The sequence below is a fragment of the Schistocerca cancellata genome, chromosome 3 (assembly GCF_023864275.1).
Source record: "Schistocerca cancellata isolate TAMUIC-IGC-003103 chromosome 3, iqSchCanc2.1, whole genome shotgun sequence".
In the NCBI taxonomy this organism is placed as follows: Eukaryota; Metazoa; Arthropoda; class Insecta; order Orthoptera; family Acrididae; genus Schistocerca; species Schistocerca cancellata.
In genome coordinates, this window is record NC_064628.1 from 480,271,945 (window position 1) to 480,288,787 (window position 16,843).

At 40.5% G+C, this 16,843-nt stretch overlaps 1 protein-coding gene across 1 annotated transcript in view; it reads right to left on the bottom strand.

Annotated features, from left to right (window-relative positions):
• Positions 1-16,843, bottom strand: part of LOC126176372 (protein glass-like) — a 109,609-nt gene that overhangs the window by 34,666 nt on the left and 58,100 nt on the right. Inside the window, exon 4 of the mRNA XM_049923528.1 lies at positions 12,275-12,551. Within this exon, the coding sequence (XP_049779485.1) occupies positions 12,275-12,551 (277 nt within the window). The remainder of the gene's footprint in view (positions 1-12,274; positions 12,552-16,843) is intronic.

The window sequence follows — 16,843 nt, forward strand, 5'->3', positions numbered from 1 at the left end:
GTGAAACGAAAAAGGAAATACCTACTTTGGGAAGAACAAGTAGAGACCCTGCAGTAGTTGTGCACTACAAAAATTACTCACTATTATTAAGAAACGTTATGAAAAATCATGAAACGTACACATAATGTCAGAAATCAGTACGTCTGACAACAGAGTTAATGCAACATGTAATATAGTGAAGCAAGAGGATAACGTTACTACTGAACTGAATGGAAGGTTTATAAATGACAGTCACAGGTAGCAAATGTGTTTAACAATCATTTTACAATACAGTAGAAAGCATATGGACCAATTGTTCAAGAGAAAGATCACATCAATATGCTGAAGAAGTAACTCTCATAACATTACATCATATGAATGTACCACCAACTTGTACTTTTGAAATTAAGTCATACATTTTCTCAAGAATACAAGAATAAAAGCTCTTCTGTTTTGATGATGTTTCCGATAGAGTACAATAGAGTACACAGCCTGGGGGATGTTTCCAGAATGAGATTTTCACTCTGCAGCGGAGTGGCCGCTGATATGAAACTTCCTTGTGCCGGACCGAGACTCGAACTCGGCACCTTTGCCTTTCGCGGGCAAGTGCTGTACCAACTGAGCCACCCAAGCACGACTCACGCCCCGTCCCCACTGCTTTACTTCCACCAGTACCTCGTCTCCTACCTTCCAAACTTCTCATTCTGGTAACATCCCCCAGGCTGTGGCTAAGCCATGTCTCCGCAATATCCTTTCTTTCAGGAGTGCTAGTTCTGCAAGGTTCGCAGGAGAGGTTCTGTAACGTTTGGGAGGTAGGAGACGAGGTACTGGCGGAAGTAAAGCTGTGGGGACGGGGCATGAGTCGTGCTTGGGTAGCTCAGTTGGTAGAGCACTTGCCCACGAAAGGCGAAGGTCCCGAGTTCGAGTCTCGATCCGGCACACAGTTTTAATCTGCCAGGAAGTTTCATCTCAGCGCATACTCCGCTGCAGAGTGAAAACCTCATAATGTCGTGTTCAGTTCTGCACGTTCAGGGGTACTGCACCAGTGATGAGTGTAACACATGGTGATAAAATAATACAATGGGTGGAAAGTTCAAAATTCTTAGGTGTCCATATTGATGAGAATTTATATTGAAAAAAAAACACGTTTTGGAACTCCTAAAACAAGTTAATGCAGCCACATTTGCACTTAGGATCACAGGAAATTTTGGAGAGAAATAAATCAGTAAGCTTACACATTTTGCTTATTTTCATTCGCTAATATCATACAGAGTAATGTTCTGAGGTAACTCATCTTTAAGAAAGAAGGTTTTCATTATCCAAAACCGTGCTTTAAGAATAATATGTGGTGCTCACCCGCGATTATCTTGTAGACATACGTTTAAGAAGTTCAGTATTCTGACTACTGCTTCACAGTATATTTATTCCCTCATGAAGTTTGTTGTACCTAATCCACTACAGTTCAAAAGGAACAATGAGGCACATAATTACAATACTAGAAGAAAAAATGACATTCATTATTCAACATTAAGGTTCTCTTAAGCACAGAAAGTGGGTGCACAACGCTGTAACAAACATTTTTGACCACTTACCCAGAAAGATAAAATTTGAAAATAAATTGAAAAGGTTTCTCCTTGGCAACTGCTTCTACTCCGCAGAAGAATTTCTGTGTTTGTAATGTGTAAAAGGTGGTGGGCAGGAATTGCTAACTCAATCTATATATCTTTTCGGGAAATAATAATAATAATAAAATACAATATGGTGATTTTTAGAGTACAAATAGATGTACAAATTAATCTGCAATATGAATGTAAATTGACTCGTTCCACATCATGACGATTTATCGTGCAAAATGAAAAATGGAACATGAAAGTAACTAACTAACTAATGTAGTGTGGATGACTTGTTATTTCTGCAGCCTTGGGGGCTTTCTTTAGACGGCTCACCACAGGGAACATAACACTGCTGAAAGTTGCCTCTGAGTACGTATAAAACAGGGAAATGGCAGTCTCCCATGTCCACACAACAGGAGCATTCAAGAGGTTGGACTGCTTTCCGTAAAAACTGCATTGATCGAGACACTAAAACAAATCCGTTTGGCTACGTATGAGCTGAATAGCAGGTGCAAACACAGAGTTTCACACCATGGGACCAGCTGTAAGACGTTACTGTGCCACGTAGGAATGTTTTTTCAGATATGAGTAAGAGGTTCAGTGATTGGACTAAAGTAATTATTTCAGAGGAAGACGAGATTTCCCACACGTGCCTAAATGGAAGGCCTTTGGCTGGCCATAGCTGGAAATCTGTCATGTAAGGGGACATTTTTTCTGCTTTTTATCCCACGCCATACCATTATTAGTTAACCACGACAAAATCCGTGAGAGTATGAAATTGTTAAGTTTGTTAAGTTATTATTGATCGGAACTCATATGGTCTACTGCAATAGGCCTGTGAGATTCCGATGCTGGCAGAATGAGCTAAGTTTCGCAGCGTTAGAACACACTTGAGGCAGGACATCGAAGAGTGCACTTGCTTCAGGGACGCTGAAGAATATACTTGTGGGAGCGAGATCATATCTCCTACTTAGAGAGATGTGCGGAGGCCGATCAGGACTCAAAATTTCCTGCATATGTCTTTCATACTAGCACTATATGTCATCGATGCTGCGACCGAGGTGAGGGGGACGTGAATCTAGCCAGTTTGCATCAGGGTTTCATTGCGCAGATTTAATATTCACAGACAGCTAGCTGCACCCATCATACAATTTTGAGAAAGCGTTGGTGTTCGCTTTTTCTTTTCCAGCGATCATTCTTTAAATCACTAACCTTTCTTGTACTCATTGGCCATATCCACGATGTAGTTTTATATTATCCTCTTATGTGTCTATCCACCTTTGCCGAGGCTATAGTTGGAATCTGCAAACTCTTATCCATTCATTAAATGTTTAAATGCTTGCTTCAATGGGTAAATCATATTATAACATGTCTCATGGGAGTCAACCAAATTGCAATAGTGACCACCTGTTTGCTTTTCTGGTTTGCTGAGTCTCTTTACTAATTTATCTGTGCGAGGTGTAGTATCCGTATTTCCGTGTTTAATTGAATCATCCTAGTAATTTTCTTTTATTAAGACGTTATCTCTTGCACGACATTGTTTCTCTTAATTTTGCATGTCCTTGCAGGGAGCCTGCCTTCCCTGTAGGTCACCGAGGTTCTACATCTATGTACTTGTAGATATTCAGCAAGCCACCGCGCGATGTGTAGCGGAGGCTACCAGATACCCCTAACAGTCATTCCCTTTCCTGTTCCACTCGAAAATAGAAGGAGGAAAGAACGACTGTCAAAAAGTAAACGAGCCCCAATTTCTCGCTTCTTATCTTCGTGGTCCTTACACAAAATGTACATTGGCGACAGTAGAATTGTTCCGCAGTCAGCCTCAAATGCCGATTCTCTAAATTTCCACAACACTGTCTCGTAAAAAGAACGTCATCTCCCCTCCAGACATTCCTATTTAATATCACGAAGCATATTCATAACATTTTCATGCTCATCAAACCTACAGGTAACAAATCTAGAAGCACACCTCTCAACTGCTTCGATGTCTTTCATTAATTCGACCTGATAGGAATCCCAGATACTCGAACGCTACCCAATAATGGGTCGCACTGGCGTTCGATATGCTATCTCCTTTATAGATGAGTTCAGATCGGCAGTATATTAAGTGTATGCAAAACAGCTCAACTGACACCTCACACTGTGGAAACGATTTTGCGGACGATCATCCGCAAATAGAGGATTTCAGCTAACCTGTGAGAAAGGCCTCATAAAATGTGGTGCCGTCTACAATGAGTCAACAACAACAGAAACAGGTATAGGCATGCGTATTCAAATACAGATATATGTAAACAGGCAGAACACGACGCTGCAGTCGGCAACGCCTATACAAGATACAAGTGTCTGGCACAGTTGTTAGCTCGGTTACTGCTGCTACAATGGCAGGTTATCAAGATTCAAGTGAGTTTGAACGTGGTGTTATAGTCGGCGCACGAGCGATGGAAAAAAAATTTTTGAAATTTGTGGTAAGGTCTAAGCTTACACATCACTTAATCTAACTTAAACTAATTTACGGTAAGGACGACACTCATCCATGCCCGAGGAAGGACTCGAATCTCCGACTGGGGAAGCCCCGCGGGCCGTGACAAGACGCCTCAGACCACTCGGCTATCCCGCGCGGCATGAGCGATGGGACACAGCATCTCTAAGGCGGCGGTGAAGTGGGAATTACCCCGTACGACCATTTCTCGAGTGTACCGTGAATATCAGGAATCCGGTAAAACATCAAATCTCCGACTGGAAGAAGGTCCTGCAAGAACGTGACAAACGATAACTAAAAGGTATCTTTCAACGTGACGGAAGTGCAACCTTCCTCAAATTGCTGCAGATTTCAATGTTGGGCCATCAACAAGTATCAGCGTGTGAACCATTCAACGAGATGGGCTTTCGAAGCCGTAGGTCCACTAGTGTACCCTTGACGACTGCACGAGACAAAGCTTTACGCTTCGCCTCACACATCAGCACCGACATAGGACTGTTGATGGCTGGAAACATGCTGCCTGGTCGGACGAGTCTCGTTTCAAATTGTATCGAGCGGATGGACGTGTACGTATATGGAGACAGCCTTATGAATCCATGCACCTTGCATGTCAGCAGGAGACGTTTGGTGAAGGCTCTGCAATGGTGTGGGGCGTTTGCATTTGGAGTGATATGAGATACCTGATGCATTTAGATACGACTCTGACAGGTGACACATACGTAAGCATCCTGTCTGATCACCTGCATCCATTCATGTCCATTGTGCATCCCGACGGACTTGGGCAATTCCAGCAGGACAATGCGACACCCCAAACGAACAGAATTGGCTCGAGGAACACTCTTTTGACTTTAAACACTTCCGTTGTTTTGAGTTTAAACACTTCCGTTGGCCATATCTGGGGTGCCTTGCAAAGTGCTGTTCAGAAGAGACCTCCATCCCATCGTACTCTTACGGATTTAAGGACAGCCCTGCAAGATTCATTGTGATAGTTCCCTCCAGCACTACTTCAGACTTTAGTCGAGTCCATGACACGTCGTACTGCGCCACTTCTGCGTGCCCGCGGGCGCCCTACACGATATTAGGCAGGTGTATCAGTTCCTTTGGCTCTTCAGTGCAATTAAAGAGATGTAGATACCAGCTTCGCTTTCCCAAACGAAACGTAATTTCTGCTGCTAACATAGTATTTCTAAATGACGAATTCAATGGCATTTCACTCTTTGAAATCCCATTACTACTTTAGATGTAGTTATAATACTTAAAATATGGGATGTGTTTATTTTGAACGAGTAATCGATTGCTGTCACATGTGAAAAGTCGTGATTTTAATGAAGGAAGTACATCACATGTTGCTCTGTCGCGATACTAGCATGAAACAGGCACAGACGAAATGTAATAGAGAGGAAATGTAGCTTTTATTACATGTGGGTGTCGAGTGCTAGTTGGTTTGAAAAAATAAGTCTTCCCTAAACCAAGGTAGTGTTATAGGCCCTTGCTGTTTCTCATCTATATAAACGATTTAGGAGACAATCTGAGCAGCCGTCTTAGGTTGTTCCCAGAGGTTGCTGTCGTTTATCGTATAGTAAAGTCATAAGAATATCAAAACAAATTGCGAAAATTGGCAATCGACTTTAAATAATTCAAAGTGTGATGTCATCCACATGAGTGCTAAAAGGAATCCATTAAACTACGGTTACGTGGTGAATCAATCAAATATAAAGGCCGTAAATTTAACTAAGTACTCAGGAATTACAGTTACGAACAACAGACATTCGAAAGAACACACAAATTATTTGTGGGGAAGACTTCGTTTCATTGGCAGTACTGCTGTGGGATATGGGATCCTTAGCAGATAGGGTTGATTGAGTACATCGAGAAATGTCAAAGAAGGGCAGTGCGTTTTGTATTATCGAGAAATAGGGGAGAGAGTATTACGGACATGATATAGGATTTGGGGTGGACATCGTTCAAACAAAGGCGTTTCTCGTAGTAATGGGATCTTCTCACGAAATTTCAAACACCACTACCTCCCTCGAATTCGAAAATATTTTTTTGATACCCGCCTACATAGGGAGAAAAGACCATCATGATAAAATACGGCGAAATCAGAGCTCGCACGGAAAGATATAGGTCTTCGTTTCTTCCCCGATCTGTTCGAGAGTGGAAAAGTAGAGAATTGTTGTGAAGGTGGTACAGTGAACCCTCTGCCAGGCGCTTAGGGTGATTTACAGAGTATCTATCTAGATGTATATGCAGATGAAGAGAAACAAATTTTTTTTATTTCTTTATAGAAAATAAAAAAAGAAACACAAAGAGAGCAGATGAGTTGTACGGACCTTTGTTGTGCAACGAGAAAGTTCAGCGGATTTGCATATGACTCTTGCTGGGAAGACAATATACTACGCAAACCTGCAACGAGCGGAGCGAACGAAATTGATCTTCTGACAGCCGAGCATATTTTACGCGCAGACAACTTCCATCCACATCAGCATATTAACCAGCGGGAGTGTAGATGCATTTAATTCCGTCGCCTGGTTGTCGGGCGACGTGAGAACAATAGGTTTTTTTCCAAAGAATTCTCATTACTGGTGGATCTACATTTATAAATCATGAGAGCTGAATGTAAGAAGTTCGCTTTATTGAATGGTTGAGAATACGCACAGGCTCGGTGAGGTTGAACATTAGAGGCAATATAGAGTGAACTTTCGGTGTGGGACTATTGAAGATCACGACGCAGCGGAGAAAGGAGACAAGTTTTCCCGAACTGAAGCTGTCATTTACAGGGAAAAATACGAATAGTGGTCTAGTGATTTGAAGGGTATGACAGACAAGACAAGGAAACAGAAGAAGAAAATAAAATAACGTTACTTCACAACTCCTACTGACCAGTCACGTTTGCCTTAAATGAATGTAATTGCTAGTTTTCTACATTAGGACTGCATCAAAAGATGGAAAGTCGTAGATATCTATTCAAGAGTGTGCGTTTCTTTTCTTAAAAGTAGAAGCGAAAATGAGGCAAGTTATTGATTCAACAAAGTTGTTTGAAACTTACGAGGCAGCAGACAGTGAAATTCTTTTGTCATTTACTACTAATACTCTCACTTTCAGTTCTCGTTTAATATTTGCTGGCACATCCCCTAGGTTTGTCTCTCGAGCTTATTTTCAAGTGCTTAATTTATATTTTTACGGCACGATTTTATCTACCTTCCTTTCCACAATTTTATCCTATTTTTAGTAGCTTGAACTTTAATAACTGGAATCTTCGATATAACTTGAAATACCGGTTTCATTTTCACACTTCTTTCTACCAGGGATACGGAGTCGTTATAAACGTTTGCGTCCGTTAAGTGAACGTGTATATAATGTTTCATCAGATATTTCACATCTTTTACGAAGTTACCATGCAGATGGCGGCATTCTGTATGGGAAAGTTATAGTAGTACCAGTGAGCGGTCTAGTTATATTTATTAAGTCTTTAGTCATAGAATTTTGTCTGACTCCCCGACATATTGTACCGGCGGCCATCTTGCAAACGTTGCTATGGCAGCAGCACACGTCACAAGCAGTGTAACTTCGTGAAAGCTGCTGTATTGATCACCCCAACAGTTTCCGACTAAGCCACCACTCGTAAATACCGTCGCGCGCCAATTCTTCGACTCATGTACGAAACATATCTACCTCTTTGTGCTACGTTCTTTGGAAATGATATGTGCCATTAATATAACAAGGTTAATTTAAAGAAAAATTGTTTCAGACTAACGGAATTCATTCCCACAGTGACCTTTGAATGAAAATTCTCAGATTTCGACAATATCACCCAACACAAAAATTCGAATAACTTTAAATTTGAAAAAAGAGTTTTCAGAATGTATGCACATTTTCGCTGGCGGTTCGAAGACCATAGCTCACGGGAAAATTGGACGTGCAGAATATAAACCTGCAGAAAATTTACAGTTGAACATTGTCTGGTTATGAACCAACAACGCGTTATGTAGAAGACATCACAACTAGAAAAGCGCAGTTAAATATAACAAATCCAACACCGAACATTATGGTGAATTTAACCGATTCCATGAAGGTAGCGGAGAGTCTCAAAACCCAAAATGGCACTAAAACGCCTCGCCAGTAAATAAAGACATAATTACGAAAATTAAGTAAAAATAAAGAGGATTCCGGGGAACATCAGCATTTCTCATATCGAAACATCAGCACATGCTCATTTTAATTTCTTAAGCGAAAAACTGGAAGATGAAATAGAACTCTGCCATGAAAATAATTACAGTGGAGTGCTTTAAGAAATGTCGCCATTGTTATGGTTTACTTTTTTGGGTATAATCAGGCAACGAATGACAACGATTAAGTCAATGCAATAAAATAATGGTAAATTTTCAAGTCATCTGTTCTCCATAGGACTGAAGAAACAATAAATATGCCATTTTCGCAACGAGGGAAGAGATTCAACTTGTCAAATTCATGTACTTGTCACAATAGATCAATTTTTTTTGTGCTCTTTGCATTTGTTAAGACGAGGTTTCCTCTTGTCACATTACTCGTAGTCTGTCTATCGTTCTATGGCAAGTGACCCTCTCTTTCAGAATACTGTATTTTTATTTATTTATTATTCAATTCTCTTTCGTAGAGGTACCATTTGTTAATCATTTATCCCTATGTATATTTTTCGTAAATGGACTGCTTGGCGAGATACATATTAATAATAGTTGCCTGACAAATGCCAATGCTAATAAAAAATTGAAAAACTCATTTCTTCTCATTATTACATAGACGATGGGTAGTGGTAATTAATGTTGAGGCTCCTCCAATGAAACATGTATTTCTCTGGTATAGAGATTAAGTAACAACATGAGGAATGCGACAGTATAAAATGGTATTTTCTGTCTCAGAGGTAAAATCCTTCAAAACAACCTCAGAATATACCTCTGCTCCTACATTCGAATATAATGTGAACAAATTATTCATTATATAGGTGTTAGTATATTATTAATTTTGCGTCATTAATGTGACGACTATAGATTAATAGAACGACTGAACAGTTTGCAAACTAAGCAGCGTAAGATTACTTACGAAATATCACATTCTGCTCCTCTGATGTCTTATTTTATACAGAACGTCTTTTAGTCGCCATAGCTGAAGTTCAGTCCCACGTTAAGTACACATTTAGTTTCATGGTTTCATCAGACATTTATAAATAAGATCAGTTTGCTCTCTGCGTTTATAAATAAGGCACTAATAGCCCAAAACCATTGGGTCTGCGTACTAATTTTTTATTCGAAAATGGTTACCGTTCGTGCAAACTGTGGCCGGCCGGAGTGGCCGAGCGGTTCTAGGCGCTACAGTCTGGAACCACGCGTCCGCTACGGTCGCAGGTTCGAATCCTGCCTCGGGCATGGATGTGTGTGATGTCCTTAGGTTAGTTAGGTTTAAGTAGTTCTAAGTTCTAGGTGACTGATGACCTGAGATGTTAAGTCCCATAGTGCTCAGAGCCATTTGAACCATTTTTGAACCAACAGCAGCAATAAATCCAGTCAGGGTACACTCTCTTTGCTTGCCACACAACCTGCAATTGAGCAACGCGCGGAAGCGATGGTAATCACAGACCTTTCCTCTTTTCTTCTTGATTTTTCCAATATCAGTCTAGACAACTAAAGGGGTGTTACACCACCAACAATTTATTTACACCTTCTCTGCTCTGTTAGACAAAATGTTACAATTGCGAAATGATATTACGGAATTCTTACGAACACAATGTTGATAATTGCAGTGTTTGAACACTCTTTTCTTTTTTACAAAATTTGAGCGCCCCTTTATTTCAGTTTACTGCATATATTCAACTCACTCGCTGAGTAATTCTCTATTTATACTGAAATGATATTTTCACAAACGATTATTTTAATGTGGTCCCTATTAATTCGCAGTTTTGTCTACTGCAGACCGCACTAAATTTCTCGTCATTTTTACAACGGCTTTCCATAATGAAATTAAAATTAATTTTTTTATTTGTCACTAATAACTTGAGACAGGCTGCTTTACTTAGTAATGAATGAACGTTATTCGAGTAGCAAAGATATCTTGTAAGTTTAATGGTCAAAGTCAGTTATGTTATGTTTACCTGCATCGTGTTTACGGGACATTGTGATATATTCTTGAGTGGTTCTTGAGGAGAGAAAGCCGATTACCGAATAAAAAATACAGGATGATATTTATAAACAGAGTGCCTCTGCTCACATCTTCGTAACCAAAGAACGTTTGTTTCATAAGTATTTTCTTTTGCTTGCGGACGAAAGGTTATTTCGGCTCGTCGTGATAAATGGCATGCACGGTATACTACGTTAGAGGATTCTGTGGTAGAGCGGGAAGATACCTTTTCATGTATATTTCATTTCGTTAACTTTGCCTAAGTGTCTGAAGATGACCGCCTAAAAGGCTTCGAAATCGATTCCAAATAAAGTACCCTACTGTTTGTGAAAATTGCAACACCCAGGAGGAATGGTCTGAATCACTCCAGAATCGAAGGATATGAAGAACAGGGGAACCATAACAAGTGATTAAGACTGTAGAGAGATGGCGTGCAAGTAGGCGCAGCTGAGCTTTCATTTGTGTGACCAGCCTGGTCACATTCGGTGTAGAGCCATCAAACCAAGTGGAAACGTCCAAGCATGTGCCAGTGTGCCTTCTACATCTACATCTACATCTACATCTACACCTACATGATTACTCTGCAATTCACATTTAAGTGCTTCGCAGAGGGTTCATCGGACCACAATCATACTATCTCTACCATTCCATTCCCGGGAAAAATGAACACCTAAACCTTTCTGTTCGAACTCTGGCTTCTCTTATTTTATTTTGATGATCATTCCTACCTATGTAGGTTGGGCTCAACATAATATTTTCGCATTCGGAAGAGAAAGTTGGTGACAGAATTTTCGTTAATAGCAAAGGGTGCAGTGTCTGCATGTGGTTGAGTTCGAACGAGGCAGAATGACTCGTCCCCGGGAAACGGGTTTTTAGTACCGTGACGGCGCGGTTCTAACGCGGCACTCTGGTGCAACCGTGACGCATGTGTGGAATCAGTGGTTAGGAAGAGGTGATAGACAGCGATGGGCAGGTACTGGACAAAGTAACGTGATCACCGCGATGGATGACCGCCGCTTCGACCGCGCAATCGTAAACAACAAAACAGCTACGTCCAGAATATTAGCCTAACGTTGGCGCACTGAAACACGTGTCGACATGTCTGCGTTGATGGTTCAACGCCGTACGTTGAGGCTGGTGTGAAGACAAACAAGCCACTGCGTCGGCTTCCAAAGAACAAAAACCAGTAACCCTTCAGGCGATCCTGGGCACGTCAATGCCATCGCTGGCGTGCTGGGTGTCAAACTGTATTGCTTTTGAACGAATACTCTTCAACTTATCTTACATTGGTAACTACATACTTACTACACGCTGCCGTGGAGAACACAGTCGGGCAGGCTGCATTTTGAGCGGCATAGCGGACACAAGCCAAGTTGATGGTTTCGGATTCCTTTGGCTAAAACACGCGAACTCTACTCCTCTGTATTGAGGACAATCTGAACAGGAACTGCTGCATTGGGTACGTTTTAAAGCCCGAGACACTACTCCTCCACACGGCATATTCCAGCAGGACAATGTCTGGCCGCATATCTCAAGGAATGTGCAAACCTTAGAAAAACGACTGGTACAGTTACTTCCCTGGCCTGCACGTTCGCCTGAAATATCGCCAATCAAACATGTTTGCGATATGATCGATCGGTAATTTCTTCGTTTTGGTCCTTCTACAAACACTGTCGTTGATACGTGGATGCGCCTACAAACTGTATGCCAGCGTGCTCCTCAGCGGCACATTCCAGAGGCTCTGACTGCATTATGAGTCGACTCATTCCATACTGAATTGTCATTCTCAAATTTCATGTATAGTTCTGTAATTCTGATCATTCGTGCATTCTCATGTACCTAATCTGTGAAATAAATTCTATTTTAATAATATGTCTCCTTCCTGGTGTTCCAGTTTTCACCAACAGTAATGTAAACTGTAAACACAACTGAACTAAATGAAAACAGTCCGTGTGCTCCTAAATAAATATAATGTACACTGTATGCCCCCTTCATTAGGCGTCATGGAAGCAACACAACTAGGTAGTGTTTGGAGATGAGGCTGCGGTCTCACCTGTGAACAGCCCATGTTGTCGGGCGGCGGGTAGCCGTGCATGGTCATGTTCATGGAGACGTTGACGCTCATGCTGGGGAACATGTTGTGCTGCTGCGGCGCTGGCGTGGCCTGGCAGAAGCCGTTCTGCTCGCAGAACTGAGAGCCGCCGTAGCCGCCGCCGGGCGACAGCATCTGGCGGCAGGAAAAGCTTGCATCGGACGGTGAAAACAGGCAGCACCTGTCAAACGCTTCCTGAGGACAGAGCACACGGCGCGCGCCTCTCGTTACTGTCTCGCTGCAACAACAGGAAGAACTCACATCTAGGACTCACTGATTCACACATTAAAATTCTAAAAATAGGTGACTCTCGTAATGAGGTCGAGGACATCTTATTACGAGCAGCTTAGAAACGAAATTTTCACTACTGAGATAAAATACTTAACCACCAAAGGCAGCTACGGTGATTCAAACATAACTGCTGAGTTATCCTTCTCGTGCGTGATGATAATTCAAATTAGCTGCGTCAGTTAACTGATATACATACAGTACCTATTTACGGTACAAGCAGGCTTTCAATGAGTACGGGAGAGTGTTGGACCTAGTAGATAGAGTATATAAGAACACACGATGTTTTTTGGTCGATATATCAGTCTAGTGACTAATTTTAGAACCACAAAAAGGAAAGCGCACATCGGACCACCATAAGCGGTTTCCACCATTTTGTTAAACATGAGGTTGTTCGTTGTGCAGAATTTGTAAATATTTCGCGTTCTACACATTTAAGTGCTACACAATATATTAAGTGGACTAGTACGTGAATAAGTGTCAAAAAAACCGATTTTTAAATTTTTGTCTTAAAAATTCCTTAGTTTTCTGAACAATAAATAGTTTATTTCGAGGAGACTGTACTGAAGAAAGCCCCAAAATTAAAGGAATTTAAAAGTTTTTGCACACATCACGACAGCCCCATGTCACGCTGACTGCTCTGCTACAAAAAGGGTTTTGTTTTCACTTGTTTGTTTCTTACGACTTTTTATTCTCTAATGAGACCGATGACGTCGCTGTTTGGTCTCTTCCCCCAAATCAGCTCAGCCCAAATGAGAACTTCTACAACTATGTATGGGAATGTACACAAAAACCTGTTCTGGTAGGACTAAGTACTTTGGAAATAGATGAGCTGGATGCTCTGCCATATTCCAGTGATGGTCAGTGTCAACGTTTAAGGTTATGGAATTCATGGGAGCGCTTGGTGGACTAAATATGCAAAGAACTTCATTTACCATTGACCGCTGAAGACTCTTAAAAGCAGAGAAATTAGAGTTGGAAGCCATCGGAGAAGCAAGAATAAGAAGAAGTAGTCTGAAAAAGAAAAGGGATGGAGGACAACACCAGAAACAAGATTAATATGTTTCGGGAGTTCGTTATTTTTGTGCTGAAAAGGTGTAGAAACAAGCTTTAACTTGAATTTCCCGGAAGTTCACTTTTTCGATGTTCTCGTACGCAATGGTGAAAAACTGCTACAGACTGAGGCCTGAAATGTTGCATACTGTTTTAAAACACTTAACTGAAAGCAGACTATTCTTATGACTTAAATTTGAAGATTAAAGACTTTTTAAAGAAAAACTATGAGCTAATTACTGGAATTTTGGTAATCATCATTAAAAATTTGTTTGAACCATAATGTACGACAGCAACATATTTTTAAAAGCCTGTTTTAAACATAATAGTGTAAACAACTTACAGGAAAAAGTCGAGCTTCTACTTTGTTTTTATTTCTAGATTTCTGCATCTGTGCTGTACATAAACAATTAACATGTTTTATTTCACTTGCAGCACAAAATACAATTCAGAAAAATGTGTGAGACGAAAAGCTGTGGTTCATACATCAAATTGTTCACAGAAGGTCTCTTAAAAGACGGTAAGCATTACATGGGCTTACGAATTTTATTCTTTGAACTACATTATCCGTGAAACTGACAAATTTTTCAAGAACCAGTCCCCTTAAAGCTACTTGGAATACATTCTTAACTCTTCAGGCACAAAATTTTATGTTGACTAAACTGCTGTAAGTTATTGGAAGTAATTACTTAACACGTGGACAGTTACGCCGTACTTTCTGTCTAGCAACTCTTGTACCTGCAGACAGAAAACGGTCTTTTACCACGGAACCTGTGAAGCTTGGAAAAAATGTGCGTCTCTTTAATGTCTCAACAATTTTATCTTTTTTTAAAAAAATATTAATTATATGTCAGTTTCCTATAGTTTCCATTTCAAAAAGTATTAAACTTCTAACTGAGTTTTCATAATACGTCTGCTTAATTTGATTTCACTTACTGGTAATTGGTGTGTAGTAGAGCAGCAGTGTAACACATAGACTACAAAACCTAGTAATGACAATATTTTCTCGATTGCAACGCTTTTAAATTTCAATCGAATGTTCGTCCCTGGGTACATAACCATTTTGTACTTTAGAAAATGTTTTCCCATAAAAAAAAAAAGACATGAATTTTCCGGAGTAATATTTGTTATCCCCGAGTACGACTGCAGAACATAAAAAGGGAATGCCACCATTAGAAAATACATTAAACTTCTGTTATAAGGCCGGCTAGAGGCGAAAATCTGAAAAGTGTATCTTCAAGCTGTGGGACACGACGTACTAAAACTGTGTCATTAATAACTCCAGAAAATGTGTATGTTACTTCGCAAGAGCAATTAATGCAAGAAAATATGGATATACCTCTATGTATTGGGAAGTAAACAAATGCACAATAACGTGCATTTCAACGAAAATACTTGCTTAAGTTTTTTATGCTATTTGTGAATATTTGTAACAATAGAAAAAGGATATTGGGAGTAAGATTTGTACAAAAAACGCACAAATAAAATTCTACCAGTGTTACAATTAATCACAGATATCATAACAACCGCAAAACATGAGCATACTGAAGTTGCAAGCTAAGCCATGCTGCTCTTAGTGCTTCCCAGTATTGTTAATAACTGAGTAGTATATGAGTCACACAGTGAACAAGGTTATCGATGTTCTGTATCGAATTGTTACGGTAGCATCGGGCCTTTTGCTTCCTCGTGTATTTGAGTTGCGAGCTATTACGCAGATCAGTTTCCCGTCAGCTACCATCTGTAGAGACTTTCGCGTATGGCAGCAACTGAATGGGACCTTCTGATATTCTACATCTATATTTACATACACACTCCGCAAACCACCGTGTAGTGTATGGCGAGAGTGCCATGCGCCACTACTAGTCATTTTCTTTCCTATTCCATTCGCAAATGGCACGACAGAAAACAGTTGTCTCTATGCCTCCATACGACCCCTAATTCCTATTATCTTGCCTTCGAGTTCTTACTCGAAATGTGCGCTGGAGCCAGCAGAATCATTCTTCAGTCAGCTGCAATTGCCTGTTCTCAAAATTCTCTTAATTTCTGCAAGGTTCGCAGGAGAGCTTCTGTAACGTTTGGAAGGTAGGAGACGAGATACTGGCAGAAGTAAAGCTGTGAGTACCGGGCGTGAGTCGTGCTTCGGTAGCTCAGATGGTAGAGCACTTTCCCGCGAAAGGCAAAGGTCCCGAGTTCGAGTCTCGGTCGGGCACACAGTTTTAATCTGCCAGGAAGTTTCTCTTAATAGTTTTTCACAAATGTATTCTTACAACTGGGCTATTCACATCAATAAAATCTTTCTGGGAGAAGACGAAAGCAGTTCCATATTCTCCTGGGTTCTGCCGAACAGAGCAAAACAATCTAAGAGCACCAAGAAACAATTTTCTGTTGGCCACGACAAGAAAGACGCTGGGCAGGCAAAAGGCTGACAGGACGCGGCAGAAGGACCATACAAAGCATTGCGAACTCTTCACCAGACAAGCATTCTGTAAGCTTTTAATTTGCAGGAAACTGCATGAACCCTCTATTGTGGTCCATTTTCTCAAATTTAATATAAATTCTATTCGCGCAGTAGAATTTACCACTGCGCATTCCATTTTATTTGCTCCGTGTGTTTTACGATTTTTGTTATTATAATACGCACATCTGACAACGAATAAAAGTATAATATCATAATACTATCTTGTAATTTTTTAAATCTTATATTCTATATGCAAAAATAAAAATATCGGAGTCATGCCAAGAGTTCACCGAAGTTGCAGATTCAAAAATACAGGGATCTCAAAATAAAAGTGATTCGAAAAGTATTTTCCGCATGTCGTAGCAAATAAACACGGAAATGATCATCAGAAATCGAGATAACCATTGCTTAGAATCACAACACCTCGGACACCACATGTAGGGGATACTTATTTCTCAACAAAACCGTAAAAATCTTTCGGGTCGGCTCTAATTTGCAAACCTTACTAGTCCACCCGTAATAAAGTCTTTCGCTACGTCAATTCGCCATATTTTCTTCCAACATGTTTCTATCGACTAATGCCGACACCATTCATGTAATTTGCCATTAATCACTGAAAAGCCCGATGCCGAGCATATCGTTTATCATCATTTCGTAAGATATCATGAGGTGATCTGAATTTTTCCTTCCTGCTGGTGGTCTGTGATTAATTTTTAATTAATGTTGCGTTA